This window comes from Mustela nivalis, assembly GCF_964662115.1.
Source record: "Mustela nivalis genome assembly, chromosome: 16".
Taxonomy (NCBI): Eukaryota; Metazoa; Chordata; class Mammalia; order Carnivora; family Mustelidae; genus Mustela; species Mustela nivalis.
In genome coordinates, this window is record NC_139035.1 from 26,262,329 (window position 1) to 26,277,833 (window position 15,505).

The window sequence follows — 15,505 nt, forward strand, 5'->3', positions numbered from 1 at the left end:
ATAGCAATAGATGAATAAAATGACATGAAATTAATAAACTTTATACAGAAGCCACTATCATGATATGAAAGTGCTGTGATAATGGACATTTGTTCTTTCTGTGGAAACAGTTTGGAGAGAGTTAACCTTATCACCTTGGAGATTAGGGAAAGCTTTTTTTCAGAAGCTTCTATAAAAGCCAGGTTCTAAAGACTGAGTTAGCTCCAGGAACTTGTGCAAAGGCCCTTAATGCTACAGACTTGAACTTCAGGTGGAGTTGCTTTTGAGATCACCAAGTCATTTAACGTCAAATCCAAAAACCCATTACTAATAAACAGTCCTTTCATCTTCTCATGATTTTTGACAGTTTGGCTGCCTTCTTTTTCTTAAACTCTTACCTGGAACTATAAGCAACTTTCCCTTGGGGTGCCTGGGTGTCTCAGTCGGCTAAGCATCTGACTTTGAATTTTGGCTCTGGACATGATCCTCAGGGTTGTGAGATTGAGACCCGGGTTGGGCTCTGTGCTTAGTGGGGAGCGTGGTTAAGATTCTTTCTCTCTCCCTCTGCCCACCCCCACTCTCTCTTCCCCAAAAAAAAAAAAAAAAAAAAAAAAGGGCAGATGCAACGACTTTCCCCTAAAAACACTCACTTATAAGCTGCATATTCTTTGCCAGATATTTATATGTGTGTCTTAATAACAACTCTGTTAGTTCCCTTCCTTTCCCTTTGTTAGTTCTATTAGCTCAGTTTTATTTTATTTTTGAGAAGACTGAGATTTAGAGAGGTTACATAACTTGTCCATGATAATGTAGTTTGGAAGTGTGAGACCACTGAACTTAAGTGTGACTCCAGTGAATGTTTATTCCACTTTGCTACTCTGGCTTATCTGTACAGTGTATTTTTGTCCACATGTTTTGTTAATTTTATTTTTAAGAATATGGATTGTCTTACATAGTCAGATCCATTTCATCCTGGGGGCCAGTTAATAATATGTCCAGAAATAAAGAAGTGACCTCTGTGGAATTGCTTTTCCTGTAAGAGAAACCTAGAGACTTCTCTTAGGTGATCAAGGGGCTTAGAATTGAATATAAAATATGGTTTGTCACTTTAACAAGGATGAAATCCCAAGTTTAAAGTAGGGTTGTTTGTTACCTGAAACTCAAACAAGGTAGGGAGAGAGTAGAATCACCAGGTAGAAAAAAGATTCTTTTACATCCTGAGATAACCCTGAAGACTGGCTTGATCTGCCATGCAGTTGAAGTTCACAGTAACAATGCAAAGTTTTTCTGGAAAGATTTCACTTCTGATCACAGTAGTTACTTCAGGTACTCAGAAAAGGGGAGTGAGAGATACTTTTCTCCTATTCTTTGTACTGTTTGAATTTTTGCCACATATGTATATCACCAGTTGAAGTAAACCAATAAATATTAAAAAGAAAGAAAGGTGTCACAGTGACCTCTGAGGAATGGGATGTTATTGTCTCCATTTTTCTTTTAATCCAGCAGCTTATTAACTTCCTTACTAATTTTAATTATCAATTTCTAGATTCCTGGAATATTCTATGTGCATAATAATATGATCCACAAGTAATGAAAGTTTAATTTTTACTTTCCCAATTTTATACCTAATTTTTATTCATTTTAGTGTAATGTTGAAGGGAAGTGATGATACCTGGCATTTTCATCTTTTTACTCACAAAAGGGAAAACTTTTGAATATATAAGATTTTTGTAGAAACCTTATAAGGAAGTTTCTTTCAATTTTCAGCTTGCACAGAGTTCTTACCATAAATGAAGCTGGAGTATATTGCTTTCTTTTGTACCTATTGAAGATGATTTAATAATTATCTTTTAAATATTGAGTGATTTTTTTTCTAATATTTAATCAATTGTACCTCATTGGAATAAGCCCAACTTGGTCAAGATGTATTATTCATATATATTATTAAAATTGACCTGCTGCTATTCCATTTGGGATTTTTTCATCTATTTTTATGAAAAACATTGGTCTAGAATCTTCCTTTCTTGCATTGTTCTTGTCACATTTTGATTTCATAATTATGTTAAGTTTCATGAAAAAAATTAAGGAGTCTCCTGTGGACAAATATGTGATATTAAAAGTACTCTATTCTTGAATATTTGACTGAGCTTATAGATAAAGCCATGTAAGCCTGAGGTAGAGAAACGTTTTTGACAGTTGACTTTTTTTTTTTAATGCCTTTCAGATGATTCATGTTTTCTTTGTCTTCTTGCTCATTTGCGGTCAGTTTTTTGTAAGAATTTTTATACTTGGTTTAAGTATTCAAATTTGTTAACAAAGTTTTTTATTTCCATTTTTTCGTACAAAATTACTCATTCTGAGAGCAGGAGTCAGTTCAACGTAATGCTTAACATTTGGGAAAAATTAAGTAAGAAAAGGGCTATATTCTGATTTTTGTTTAATGATTATCTTCCTTTGTTATAAATGTTTATCATCATAAGTACCAAGACTTACACATAAAACCACTTTTGTTTTATGGGAGTCCATGAAGATAATATGTCTGTCCATTTATTCAGGTGTTCTTTGATATCTTTCAACATTGTTTAATATTTTCAACATGCAGATCTTAATATATTTTAAGCTTGTCCCTAAGTAGTTCATGTTTCTGATGCCATTGTAAATGGTATATTTTAAAAATCCATTTGCTGGGACGCCGGGGTGTCTCAGTTGGTTGAGCGAGCAGCTGCCTTCGGCTCAGGTCATAATCCCGGCATTTTGGGATCAAGTCCTACATCGGGCTCCTTGCTCAGGAGGGAGCCTACTTCTCCCTCTGCCTCTACCTTCCACTCTGTCTGCCTGTGCTTGGGCGCTCTCTAACAAATAAATAAATAAATAGAATAAAAAATAAAAAATCCATTTGCTAATTATTCATCATTTTTAATTTATAGAAATATATTGATTTTGATACAATGACATATCTGACAATGCTGCTAGATCAGGTTATTAGTTTTAGTAGCTTTTTTAAAGATTTATTATGCTTTTCTACATAGGCAATCATGTCATTTACAAATAAAGATAATTTTACTGCTTCCTTTTTCATCTGTTTGTTTTTTCTTTCTTTTTCTTGACTGTTACATGGGGTAGGACCTCTAATAGAAGTGGTAAAAGCAAACATCCTTCCCTTGCCCCTCCAGTCTGGAAGAGAAAGAGTTCAGTATTTCACCATTAAGTATGATGTTAGCTTAAAGTTTTTCATAGGAATTCCTTATAACCTTGAGGGATTTCCTTTCTGTTCTTCATTTGCTAGGTGCTAGGAGTTCTTTTTATGAATAAGTTTTAAATTCTGTCATATTAAATTATTTGTCAATTATGATTATGTGATTTTCCCGTTCTGTTTAAAATGGTGAATTACATTCATTATTTTTTTTTAATGTTAAGTCAACTAGAATATCTTGATAAATCCTAGATAGACATGATGCATTATTCTTTGTATGTGGCAAAATTCTGCTTATTTTGTTAAGGGTTAAATCTGTTTGTGAAGGCATTTGGTCTGCATTTTTTTTATAATGTCTTTCTGTGACTTTGTCTAATAAACTGAGTTTGGAAGTGTTCCTTTCTCCTGTTATTCTGACTTTATCTTTCTTTATCTTTCTTCTCGGAATTTGCATCTTTCATAGAATTTATACATTTAATTGCCTGTCAATTTTCTTGGCATAAAGTTGTCTATATTTATTCTCTATCCTTTTTAATAACTGTAGGATAATCCCCTCATTCATTCCTGATATTGTTAATTTACCTTTATCTTTTTTTTAATCAATTTATTTCAAAAACTAGCTTTTGTTTTTAATAATTTTTACCTATTTTTTACCTTATTTTATTGATTTCTGCTTTTTATTATTATCATGTTTATACTTAAATCTAATTTGCTTTTTATCCTTTTCTTAAGCTATACCTTAATACATTATTGATGTTAAACCTTTCTGCTTTATTATTACAGGCATTTAGAGAGATAATTTTCTAAGTGCTATTTGTGACTAGTTATATAAATTTTGAATGTTGTGTGTGTGTGTGTGTGTTTAAGATTGATTTATTTATTTGTCAGAGAGAGAGAGAGAGAGCAAGAGCACACAAGCAGGGTGAGCAGCAGGCAGAGGGAAAAGCAGGCTTCACACTGAGCAGAGAGCCCCATGTGGGACTTGATCCCAAGACCCTGAGATCATGACCTGAGCCAAAGCAGACATGTAACTAACTGAGCCACCCAGGCATCCCAATAGGTTGTGTTTTTAGTATCTTTTAGTTCAATATAGTTTTTCAAACCTTGGGGGTTCTTATTTGAGCCCCGTTTTTTAAAAATCTTCAAATATTTAGGGATTTTTTCAGGTGTCTGTTACTGTTTTTGAGTTTGGTTCTGTTTGGTCAGAGAACATACTTACATAATTTCAGTCTTTTTTAAGTATATTGAGATTTGTTTTAATGGTCTGGCACATTGTCTTGGTGAATAGTTCACATGCACTTGAAAAGAATGTATACTTTTTGCCATTTAAGTGAGATTTATGTAAATGTTAATTTGCTCAGTTTATTTTGTTAATATTATTCAAGGCTTTTATGTCTTTGATTTATATCTGCTTATTCTTTAAGTTATTGACAGGAGAGTATTGAAGTCTCCAAACACAAATATGGACTTGTCTGTTCCATTCAATTCCATCAGTTTTGCTTTGTTTAATAATAATAAAACTGACACTCAGTTTTAAATAAATATGCATTTAGGATTTTATAAAATTAATTATAATTAATTATAAAATATCTCTTCTTATCCTTGGCCATATTCTTTGTCCTAAAGTCTACTTTTTTTGATATTAATAGAGGCATTCCAGCTTTTTAAAAAAGATTTTATTTATTTGACAGAGAGATCACAGGTAGGCAGAGAAGCAAGCAGAGGGGGCGGGGAAGCAGGCTCCCTGCTAAGCAGAGAGCCTGATGTGGGGCTCGATCTCAGGACCCTGAGACTATGAGCCGAGCTGAAGGCAGAGGCTTAACCCACTGAGCCACCCAGGTGCCCTGGCTTTTTTTTTTTTTTTTTTTAAAGATTTATATATATATTTGAAGAGAGAATGCACGTTCATGCACAAATGGAGGAGGGGCAGGGACAAGCGTAAAGAGGGAGAGAATCTTTTTTAAGCAGACTCTTGATGGAGTACAGAGCCCAACACAGGGCTTACTCTCACAACCCTGAGATCATGCATGACCTGAGCAGAAACCAAGAGTTGGATGCTTAATCCACTGTACCACCCAGATGCCCGGGCCATTCCAGCTTTCTTAGGATTAATACTTGCATAGTGTATTTCCCTTCCTTTTACTTTGTATCTTTGTTTTTTAAAATTAAAAGACTTTAAGTGTTTTATGGACAGCATAGAGTTGGTCTTGCTGTTTTATCAAGTCTTAACAGTCTCTGCCTTTTCATTGTAGTATTTATACCATTTACATTTTCTTATCAGTAACATTGGCTATTTGTCTACCATCTTGCTATTTGTTTTCTGTTTATTCTATGTGTTCTATTTCCCCATGTTCTTCATTTCCTTTCCTTTCTCTTTAAATTATTTTTATAATTCATCTTATCTACTAGCTTATCAGCTATACTAATTCTTTTTTAGTGGTTTCTCTAAGGTTCGTGATATTCCTATTAAACTTACCAAGGTCTGTCTTCAGATTACAACCCTTTATGCATTATGGAAGAATGTTAACAATAATATACTTCTATTTCCCTATTTTATCTTGTGCACTTTTGCTATCATATGTGTTACTTCTTATTTTATAATAACCATAATGCATTGTTAATTATTTTTGCTTTAAATGGAAAATTATCTGTTAAGAAAATTAAAAACAAGAGAGCAAGTGTCTTTTATATTTACCCACATAATAACGATTTACAGCACCCTTCATCTTTTTGTTTAGATCTGAATTTTCATGTGGTATAAGAACTTTCTTTAACAGTTTCTTATAGTGCAGTTCTGCTATCTCAGCTGTAGTTTTTTTGAAAATAATCTTTTACCTTTGAATAATATTTCTAGGTTGACAGTTTTCTTCTTTCATTACCTTAAAGATACTGTTTTATTGCCTTGTATTGCTTCTGATGACTAATTGGTGATGTTGTTCCTATATGTAATGTCTGTTTCTCCTCTGGCAGTTTCTAAGATTTTCTCTTTCTTACACGTTTTTAGCAGTTTATCATGTGCCATGATGTAGTGGTATTTGTGGGTACTTTGTGGTTTTTAGATTTGGAAAATTTTTAACTTTGGATCTTCGTATACTTTTTCTGACTCTTCTCCTCTATTTGAGATTCCAGTTACATATTTGCTAGATTGTGTGTTGTCTTATGGTCACACAAATGCTTTTTTTGTTTGTTTGTTTTTACTCTTCCCAGTCTTTCTCTTCTGCTTCCATTTCTGTTTTCTTTTTCCCATGTCAAATTTGTTGATGTTTTAGTCTCCACTGTTTCATCCATTGCTATGTCCATCCTTTGAAATTTTCATTTGGGATAACAGTACTTCTCAGGTGGAGAAATTCCATTTGGTCTTTATAATTATGGGTTCCATTTCTCTTAGTAAGTTCATTGTTTCCTTTAAATACTTGAGTATAGTTCTGTCTGCATTATAAATCCTCGTTTTGTTGCTTCTATTATCTTTATCATTTTGGATCTATTTTGCTCATTGATTTTCTTTTTCCTCCTGAGTCATGCATTTTGCCTCTTGAATGCTGTACATTGTAATTTCTTCATTGTTGAGTGTCTGGATTTTGTTGAATGTTTTTAAGAGTCTTAAAGTTTGGGGGTGTTTGGCTGGCTCAGTCAGTGGAGCGTGTGACTCTTGATCCCAGGGTTGTTAGTTCAAGTCCCACATTGGGTACAGAGATTACTTAAAAACAGGGTTTTTAAAAAAATAAGTTATAAAAAGAAAAGAGTATTAATGTTTGGGTTTTTTAAAAAGGATTTTTATTTATTTATTAGAGAGGACATGTGTGGAGGTGGGTAAGTTGCAGAGGGAGAGGGAGAAACATACTCCCCACTGAGCAAGGAGCCTGGCATGGGGCTCCATCCCAGGACCCTGAGATCATGACCTTTGCCAAAGGCAGACACTTAACCCACCGAGCCTTTTGGGCACCCCAAAGTTGTCTTGATAGAAAGTTGTTTTGGGGGATAAACTTGATTTTTTTACTCGTTTTTAAGTTGTATTAGAGTGACTCTAGAGTAGCCGTCAGCAAACTTTTTCTTAAAGAACCACATTGCAAATATTTTAGGCTTTGCAGGCCATGCAGTCTCTGCTGCAGTTCCTCGATTCTGCTCCTCTAGTGCAGGAGCAGCCATAGACAGTATATAATCAAATTATCACAGCTACATTCCATTAAGACTGAAATACCAAAGACAGGCATTAGGCTAGATTTGGCCTATAAGTGATAGTTTGCTGGTCCCTGGTCTAGAGAAACATTTACTTTAAGGCTAATTTAGTCTTCCTAACAAGACACGGCCCATTTGGGTACTCTGCTGAATGTTGTAGATGTTCAGGGAGGTTTCTTCACTGTGGCTGCTCAAAGCTCAAACATCCCCTAATTCCATGTGAAGTCTGGCATTTGATAATGTTATTATAGATTGTCAATAGTTGTACTTCCCCTGTTCATTGTTATTTTGCTGGCCTTCTTTAGTTTAACCCTGTTTATATGTAGTTTATTATAACAACATACAATCAAGGAGACAGACCCCCATGCAGATTCCTGGAGTGCTGCTTTTACTTTCTCCTGTGGTACTTGGCCCCACAAACTCCAGCTGCAGTACAGATATTCTGAACTTGTTCCTGTCTCCTCAGCTTAGTAAGTCTGCTATGGTCTGCTTGTGTATTCCTGTTTGAATTCCCCTTCTTGCTTTGCGGTTTGGAAGTTGCCTCCAAGCAGAAAGCCAGGGTAATTAGAGGACTCACCTTCTTATAAGGATCATAGTTCAATACGGCCTGTTACCCAACGTTGTCTTAAATATTTTGTTCGGTTTTCTAGTTGCTTATAGCAGGACAGCAGATCCATTCTGTTTATTCTGTCCAAGCCAGAAATGGGTTCTTTTTTAACATATTCATTTCTTTCTCTTTTTTTTTTTTTTTTAAGATTTTATTTACTTATTTGTCAGAGAAAGAGAGTGCGCGCACAAGCAGGCAGAGGCAGAGAGAGAAGTCGGCTCCCCTCTGAGCAAGGAGCCTGGTGTGGGACTCGATTCCAGGACCCTGGGATCATGACCTGAGCTGAAGGCAGGCACTTAACCGACTGAGCCACCCAGGCCTCCCCACCATATTAATTTCTATAGTAAAATTATTTCACATTCAGAATCATTTCTGTCAGTCTCTAAATCCTCCAATTGCAAACTAAGCGAGCTTGCTCAGAGTTGTAACATACTAGTTATAATGGCACTTTTTGTAAAAGGCAAGCTAGCAAAGAGAAAATTGTTCCAGTAGATGCTAGTTTTGTTTCAATATACCTTAGTGTAGTATCAATGGCTTCAAGCAAGTTGGTATTATGTTTGTGTATATGTCTTCTATTTTTATAAAAGACTTACTGCTCTTTTTTCCATTATTTTTTAAAAATCTCTCTGTATTAAGAAAATAGTAGATACATGATTAGCTTAACCCTGAGCATAGTTTTGCAGCAAAACTGCCATTTTTTTTTCTCAGTTTGTCTAAACTGCCAGTTTTTAAGGGAGAGAGGAAAAACATAATGAGACTTACTGGCTGGCATTTTTATTTTATTTAGCAAGTAAAAGCAGCCCATTGAGCCAGAACTTACGTACATTAAGGCTATGGCAGACTTTAGCTACAGCTAAGAATTACCAGTGATTCAAAATGTAATCAAGAATCATTAAAAAACTGTAGTAATAATCTTGTGCTTGTCACTTCTATACCTCTATGCTAAAGTAAAATACCTGGTTTTATTTTTCTAATGCATGCAAAAGTTAATTTATCTTGTGCTAATATTTGGCTAAAAGACACTTTAACCCTAAATCCCTTTAAAAGTTCATGGTCTTGGGGTACCTGGGTGGCTCAGTGGGTTAAGGCCTCTGCCCTCGGCTCAGGTCGTGGTCCCAGGGTTCTGGGATCAAGCCCCGCTGAGCAGGGAGCCTGCTTCCTCCTCCTCTCTCTCTCTTGCCTGCCTCTCTGCTTGCTTGTGATCTCTGTCTGGCAAATAAATAAATAAAATCTTAAAAAAAAAAAAAGTTCATGGTCTTGGGACACCTAGATGGCTCAGTCAGTTAAATAGCTGACTCTTTTGATTTCGGTTCAGGTCATGATCTCAGGGTCTTAGGATAAGGCCCTGTGTTGGGCTCCCCACTCAGCAAGGAGTCTGCTTGAGGATTCTCTCTCCCTTTGCCTCTGCCCCTCCTCATCCATTTCCACACCCCCTCTGGCATGCACTCACTCTCTCTGTCTCTCTCTCTCTAAAATAAATCTTTGTAAAAAATAAAAGTTCATAGTCTATACAGGGAGGGGCATACTGAGATGTAAAGCTATTTTTCTTTCATTGTTTGTTACTTTGGATAGTTTTGAGTATTTCTAAGAAATTGGGACACCTGTCACCTATATATGAGTCCCCCCCAAAAAAACAATGCCAGCTGGACAGGTGTGTTGACTTATTTGTAAATGAAATGTGTATTTCCACAAGAAAAGATGTAGAGTTAACCCTTTGATAGCATGTAATATGGTACCATCTTTAAGGCCATAATAGTCCTGAGGTTAGAGACAGTATTATTCATTTTGGAGAGCTATCAGATATCTTCCTTCTTGGGTTTAGCTTAGTAATTGTGTAAACCTCAAGCTCCTCTTATGTGATAATCTAACTAGATTAGATTCTCTTATTAAGAGAATTTATTAAACCCAGTTTTTCATACTGTATGATAATATACCATGCTTTTCTAAGCTTTCCTTCCACCAAGAATTAGAACTATGAATTATAGAGTTCATAAAATCTGTAACTGGTAGAGGTAGATCCCTCTCTTCCCGGGGATTGAGCCCTTATCTCCACCAGCTTTCTCCACCTTCTTCCTTTGTATTAAAGGTGACTACGACCAAAGTGGCAGAGAGAGTGCCTTAGGCTATAAATTCTCACCACCCTGACATTGTTCCCACAGCAGAGGGAGCAGTTCTCAGTGACTGAAACATCAAATGATGAGCGGCAGTTGCCTTCCTAGATACTGGAGTCATTCCTCAAGCAGAAATTAGATTGATCATTGCTATTTGTAGCTTCAGTCCTGGATGGAGTTCACAGATGAATCATTTCTGGGTCCACTGGTGACAGTTGTGATGTCACATAGCTTGTTTAAAATTCTTTCTAGAAAGAAATCCGCATGGTACCATACCATGCTTCTTTTGTTTTCTGAGGCAGGCATAGAAATTCTGCCTTTTGACCAGCTCAGAGTGAGTTATTATATTGCCTAATGATACTCCAAATTCTCTCCAACCAGCTTCTTAATTCGGGTAGCTACAAGAGTAAATAAATCTCAAATTTATCTCTGTCTCCTCACCCCCCCTCCTCAGTCCTATATGGAAGTATTAATTCTACACTCATTTGGTCCAGAAGTAGCCTGTAATTCCCCAAAGTAAAATATTGAAACTAATTCTATAGTGGGTACTCTATTATTTGTGTTACTGTTTTCAAAAATACAGGTGCTGATTTAAGGGAAAACCTCAGCCAGGAACATATCAGTTTAGGGGAAGAAAGAGTTTTCCTTAACTCTCTTAGGGGCCCTGACTGGATCTAAAAACTATACAAGACAGATTGACAGGAGAAAACCATACAAATTATCTAATAGAAGTTTTACATATTGTCAGAACCTTCATAAGGAAATGGCGACCGAAATAAACAGACCTTTGTATTTTATGCCAGGTGTGATGAAGAGTGGGTAGCGGTATAGAAATGTGGATAGATTAAGGAATATGAGGTAATTGTTGAAAGTTGGGAGAAACTTAGCAAGTTCTATTTGTTAAGATTCTTCTTGGAATCATTTTGTCTTTGGAGATAAGGATGCTTCTTTATTCTGGGAATAGGGAAAGCACCTCTCACATGAGGGTTTTATGACCTGTTTCAGGGGAAAAGGATAGAGTGAGTGGGAGGTCAGGGTTCTGCTCCTGCTTCTGCTGTTTTCTCAGACTCCTTCAGCTTAAAATATTCAGATATGTCAAGGTACCATATTTTGGGCTGTTTCCTGAACCCCATCATCAGTGATTCCCATGCTCAACCCCATAAAAAACATCCTTGTGTTACTTTGTTATACTGCTATGACCATTGATGTTACCATTGACTATATCCAGGAATACTCGGATTCCCAAAATTTGGGGGATAGTGGAAGAAATTATTTATTTTCTCTTACACCATTAGCAATCAGATGAGCATTATTTTGAGTCACTTTATTAGGAATCAAAGGAAAATTTAAAAAATAGGAATGTATAAGTTTGTAGAGCACAGATGTCTTACATGAAGAAACTTAAGTCTAACTCATATTGGCTTTCCTGGCATACGGGTCAATTTCTTTTTCTCTTTCTCACTTTGTTTTGAAGCCTGTAGGATATTCAGGCAGATCCTATCTTTGAGGTTTGACCACTTTATCTGTTTCTCATAGGTATTATTTGGACTTGGTCTTTTCCATCAGCCATGTGGCCTCTGTCTCAGATTGAATCTGTTTACCCCCTTTTTGCAGTCTACTCTGAAAAGCAGACTTTCCATTCCTTTTCCCACCCTTCCTACTCTTTAGAGAAATGTTTTCCCCCCAAGGCTTAGAATGTAATAGATATGTTAAATAGCTAAATTCTGTTGAAGTAATCACCAAAGTTATTAAAATGCATATACCGAATGATTGAATAATTAAAAGGAAACATAGCCTTTCTACTGCCAGATGAATAGTCACTTTTTTGGGAGGGGGGGGTGGTTTCCTGATACCAGATAGCTCCCCAAAGAGATTATGCCAGAGATGTTGACAACATTTATATCAATTGTATCTATTGTTTCATGAGAGAAAGGGAATGAAGAGAGAGTTTTCTGTGGAAAGGATTAAAATAACTTTGTTTTTCTCAAATTACTCTCATTTTTTTTTTCATTTTATTTCAACCTTTGTTTCTCTTATTTTCCTTCCAGTGGTAATCTGTTTTTCTTTACATTTGAAAATTTCCTACTCTATTTTCAATTTTATTTTTCTTGTTCAAACTTAATCCTCACAATTTGGGATTTTCTGTTTAAAATCGGTACTTAAAACATGTTAAAGTTGGTTCTCCACTTTAGATTCTGTTGATGTCTGGGGTGAAATGAGAAATGAAAAATGAAAGGAAATTATTCTCTTGGACTGTCCTCCAGGAAATCCTTCTCTATACATTAAAAGTTCTTACTCTTTTCTAGGAATCCAATGTGCTGATTGCTGCTAACAGTCAGGGTACAATTAAGGTAAGCCATACATCTTCATTTTAAATTCAGATCTGTTTTTAGACTCTAACAGACTATAACATGGAAATGCAGAGCTGTACTAAATCTTAGAGATCATTCCAAGTCATGGTCTCTGTCCATGTAAAATGGCTTTGAGGGGAGGTTTATATGAACATCAGATAGATTGATAGCTGGTCAGAATGAAAAATGAATGAAGACTGTAAGTATTCACTGTGGGCCAAGCACTGCTACTTCTGTTATGCAGGTGTGTTCAGTGGACAAAATCCAAGATAAAGCATGGGATGCTTAGACATTCACCAGATTTAAAAATATCTGGTCTTATTTTATTTTTCTTTTCCTCGTGTTTATCTTCCTTTTCTTCCCTGACAAGTAGGGTTTTCCTCAGTTGCCAAGGGAAGAAAAGGTATTTTAGTATTTCACTGAAAATTGATCATGTGATCATGTAATTTGGAAATTTAAATGTCTCTTGGCATACAGTCACAAATTTTTTATACATAGCTTTCCACATACGTTTCTTTATAGTTAGGAGCTTATGGAATTAATAATGTTATCTGATTATACTATTGGATATTTAGCACTTGAGCATGACACACTAGATAAATCCTGAGCTGAGCAGGGAACTTCTTAAACAAAACACCATTTGGGGTAATGGTTTTAGTACATGAGTTTGATTAGCACTAATTCTGTGGGTGCCTGTTCTTTCTACATATTCTCTGCTGACAGAGAAGTATCAGGAAGTGGTCTTTTAAAAATGATGTTTATTTATTTCTTCTGCCACTTAGCATTAATTTTACTGTGGCTTCCTTCCACTCATCCCAAGTGGAGAATGACCCAGCAACCAAGGGAGCAAACCTAAGCCTAACACATTGTCCTATGGAAATGAATTAAGTAAACTCAAAGCAGAACTGCACCGTTAGCTGGTTAAACTGATTGACATGTATACTCCTTTTTCTTCAGCTAGTTTATTTGGAAAGCCTCACTAGAGAGCCATGGACAACTTGAATGAAAGCCAGACTTTTGAACTGATTGGTGTTATGTTCTGGAATCTCAAGAAAGATGGTAGAAGGTCTTGGAATCTCTATTTTACATGGCTTTCTGCTGTCTCTCAGTTTTTCTTTATTCTCGTAGCGAGGCATGTCTTGAAAAAGCTGCACCTTATTCTTCAGCAAGTTTGGACTTAATTGAGATTGCTAATGTATCTACAGAAAGCTCAAAACTACACATGTACTTACAGAACCTCAGTGACAACTCAAGGTTTTGTTCAGTGGCATTGACCTCTTTTATTAAATCGGCTACTTGCCAAATATAAAGACAAAAAGCATCCTGGAAGCACAGGTACAAGTTAAGCCTTAGCACAGCAGGAGGGGAAAAGTTGCTCCTTTAGTTCTTTGCCACCTAGAATTGCAGTCTCCATATAACATAATCCTTTTGACAGTGTCTTACTGTCCTCAGCTTCTGTGTCCTTTCTTAGACATTCTTCAACTATTTTATAACTGATCATTGCTGTTGCTGCTTGTTTTTACTTTTAGCAGTATGACAACTTTCTCATATGACAAGATATGACTTGAACTTTAATAACTACCACAATACCTTGACATCAGATGATTGACTAAAAAATGAATGAAGCACTAGGAAAAGGCGAAATTTTAGGTCCTGTATGTTTTTGATTGCTATAAACTCTTTATCAGTGGAAGAAATAAATAGATTAAAATCCTGAGCAGCAATACTTAAAATTTTCTTTAGAATATGGTAAGCTATAAACATAAGTTCAAAACCATTCTATCACCCGGTTCATTTATCTGTATGTTTTATGTAATTTAAAGGCTCCCTAGTTAACTGTGGAGCTAACTAATCTGAAAGAGTTCATGCAACTGTTGAATTGAAAGGAAGGAAGGATCAATGTCTAATCCCTTCAAATTCTTTAGCATTTTGGCAGTTAGGAAAAGTTTTCTTGATACGGTTCTCCATTTACAGTACAGTAAAGATTCATTAAACTTTCCATATTTCAGAATGATTATATCAAACTGATCCTTTTTTCCTTGTTTTCCCCCTAATTAGGTGCTGGAGTTGGTATGAAGGGTTTACTCAAGTTAAATTGTGTTTGATCCTGCTGAAATACATCTGCAGCTGACAATGAGAGAAGACAGAAACTGTCCTGTAATGTCTCTCCCCAAAGTCATCATGGGTTTTGGATTTGTTTTGAGTATTTTTTTTTCCTTTTCTTTTCTCCTTCATGACCTTTGGGACATTGGGACTACCCAGTGAACTCTCCACCATCAATGTAACTCTATGGACTTTGCTGCTGTTGGTGGTGTGGTTATCTAATTTTTGTGATAGGGAAAGAAATTCTTTTGAATAAAAATAAATAACAAAAAAATAATAAAAGTTTATTGAGCCACAGCTGAGCTGCAAAAGTCTTTGTCAAAGATGGCAACAGATAATCTTTTCAAGAAGTCACATACATGAACTATGAATCATTTGTAAGGTCTTTATTTCCCAACCTCTTTGGAATTCTGCGTATCAACATAAATGCAAAGATAGCTGGATTCCCTTGCAGGGAATGTAATGTTTATAGTAGGTGGGAAAATTAGTTAACTTTACCTTACATATTCATTCTGTGACCAGATTTATATCATCAACGAATACCGTACTTCAGTCCCTCTGGGTCTGGCCAGGGATCTAACATTTGACCAGTTGAGACCACATTCACACAGAAAGTAAATGGCTGGCTTAGTTGGTAGAGCATGTGACCAGGGTCGTGAGTTCAAGCCCCAAGTTGGGTGCAGAAATTATGTTAATTAATTAATTAATTTTTAAAAAAATGGGAAAGGAATATCAGTCTGTGGCAGCTGTTGCCTTTGCCTTTGCAATGTTGCCTAGACATACTTTAAGCCCTAAAAGTAGGCAAACTACCTTCAGTTTGTTAAATCGTAGCTATCAGATAGTTTTAGATATTAGTACCATCCCCAGCTGGACATCCTTAGCTGTCAACCCTGACTTTGAGCAGGGGTTAACAAACTTTCTGGAAAGGGGTCCAGATAGCCTATTTTAGGCTTTGAAGATCATTTGGTGTCTGCTATAATTATGC

General features: G+C 35.9%; 1 protein-coding gene across 2 annotated transcripts in view; it reads left to right on the plus strand.

The window, feature by feature from the left end:
* The window catches only part of COP1 (COP1 E3 ubiquitin ligase), a 245,375-nt gene extending 230,558 nt beyond the window's left edge, over window positions 1–14,817 (plus strand). For both annotated transcript variants that reach the window (XM_082703978.1, XM_082703979.1), the window contains exons 19-20: window positions 12,373–12,417; window positions 14,476–14,817. In XM_082703978.1, coding sequence (XP_082560104.1) covers window positions 12,373–12,417; window positions 14,476–14,493 — 63 coding nt within the window. In that variant the 3' untranslated portion in view covers window positions 14,494–14,817. The remainder of the gene's footprint in view (window positions 1–12,372; window positions 12,418–14,475) is intronic.
* The last annotated feature ends 688 nt before the right edge of the window (window positions 14,818–15,505 follow it).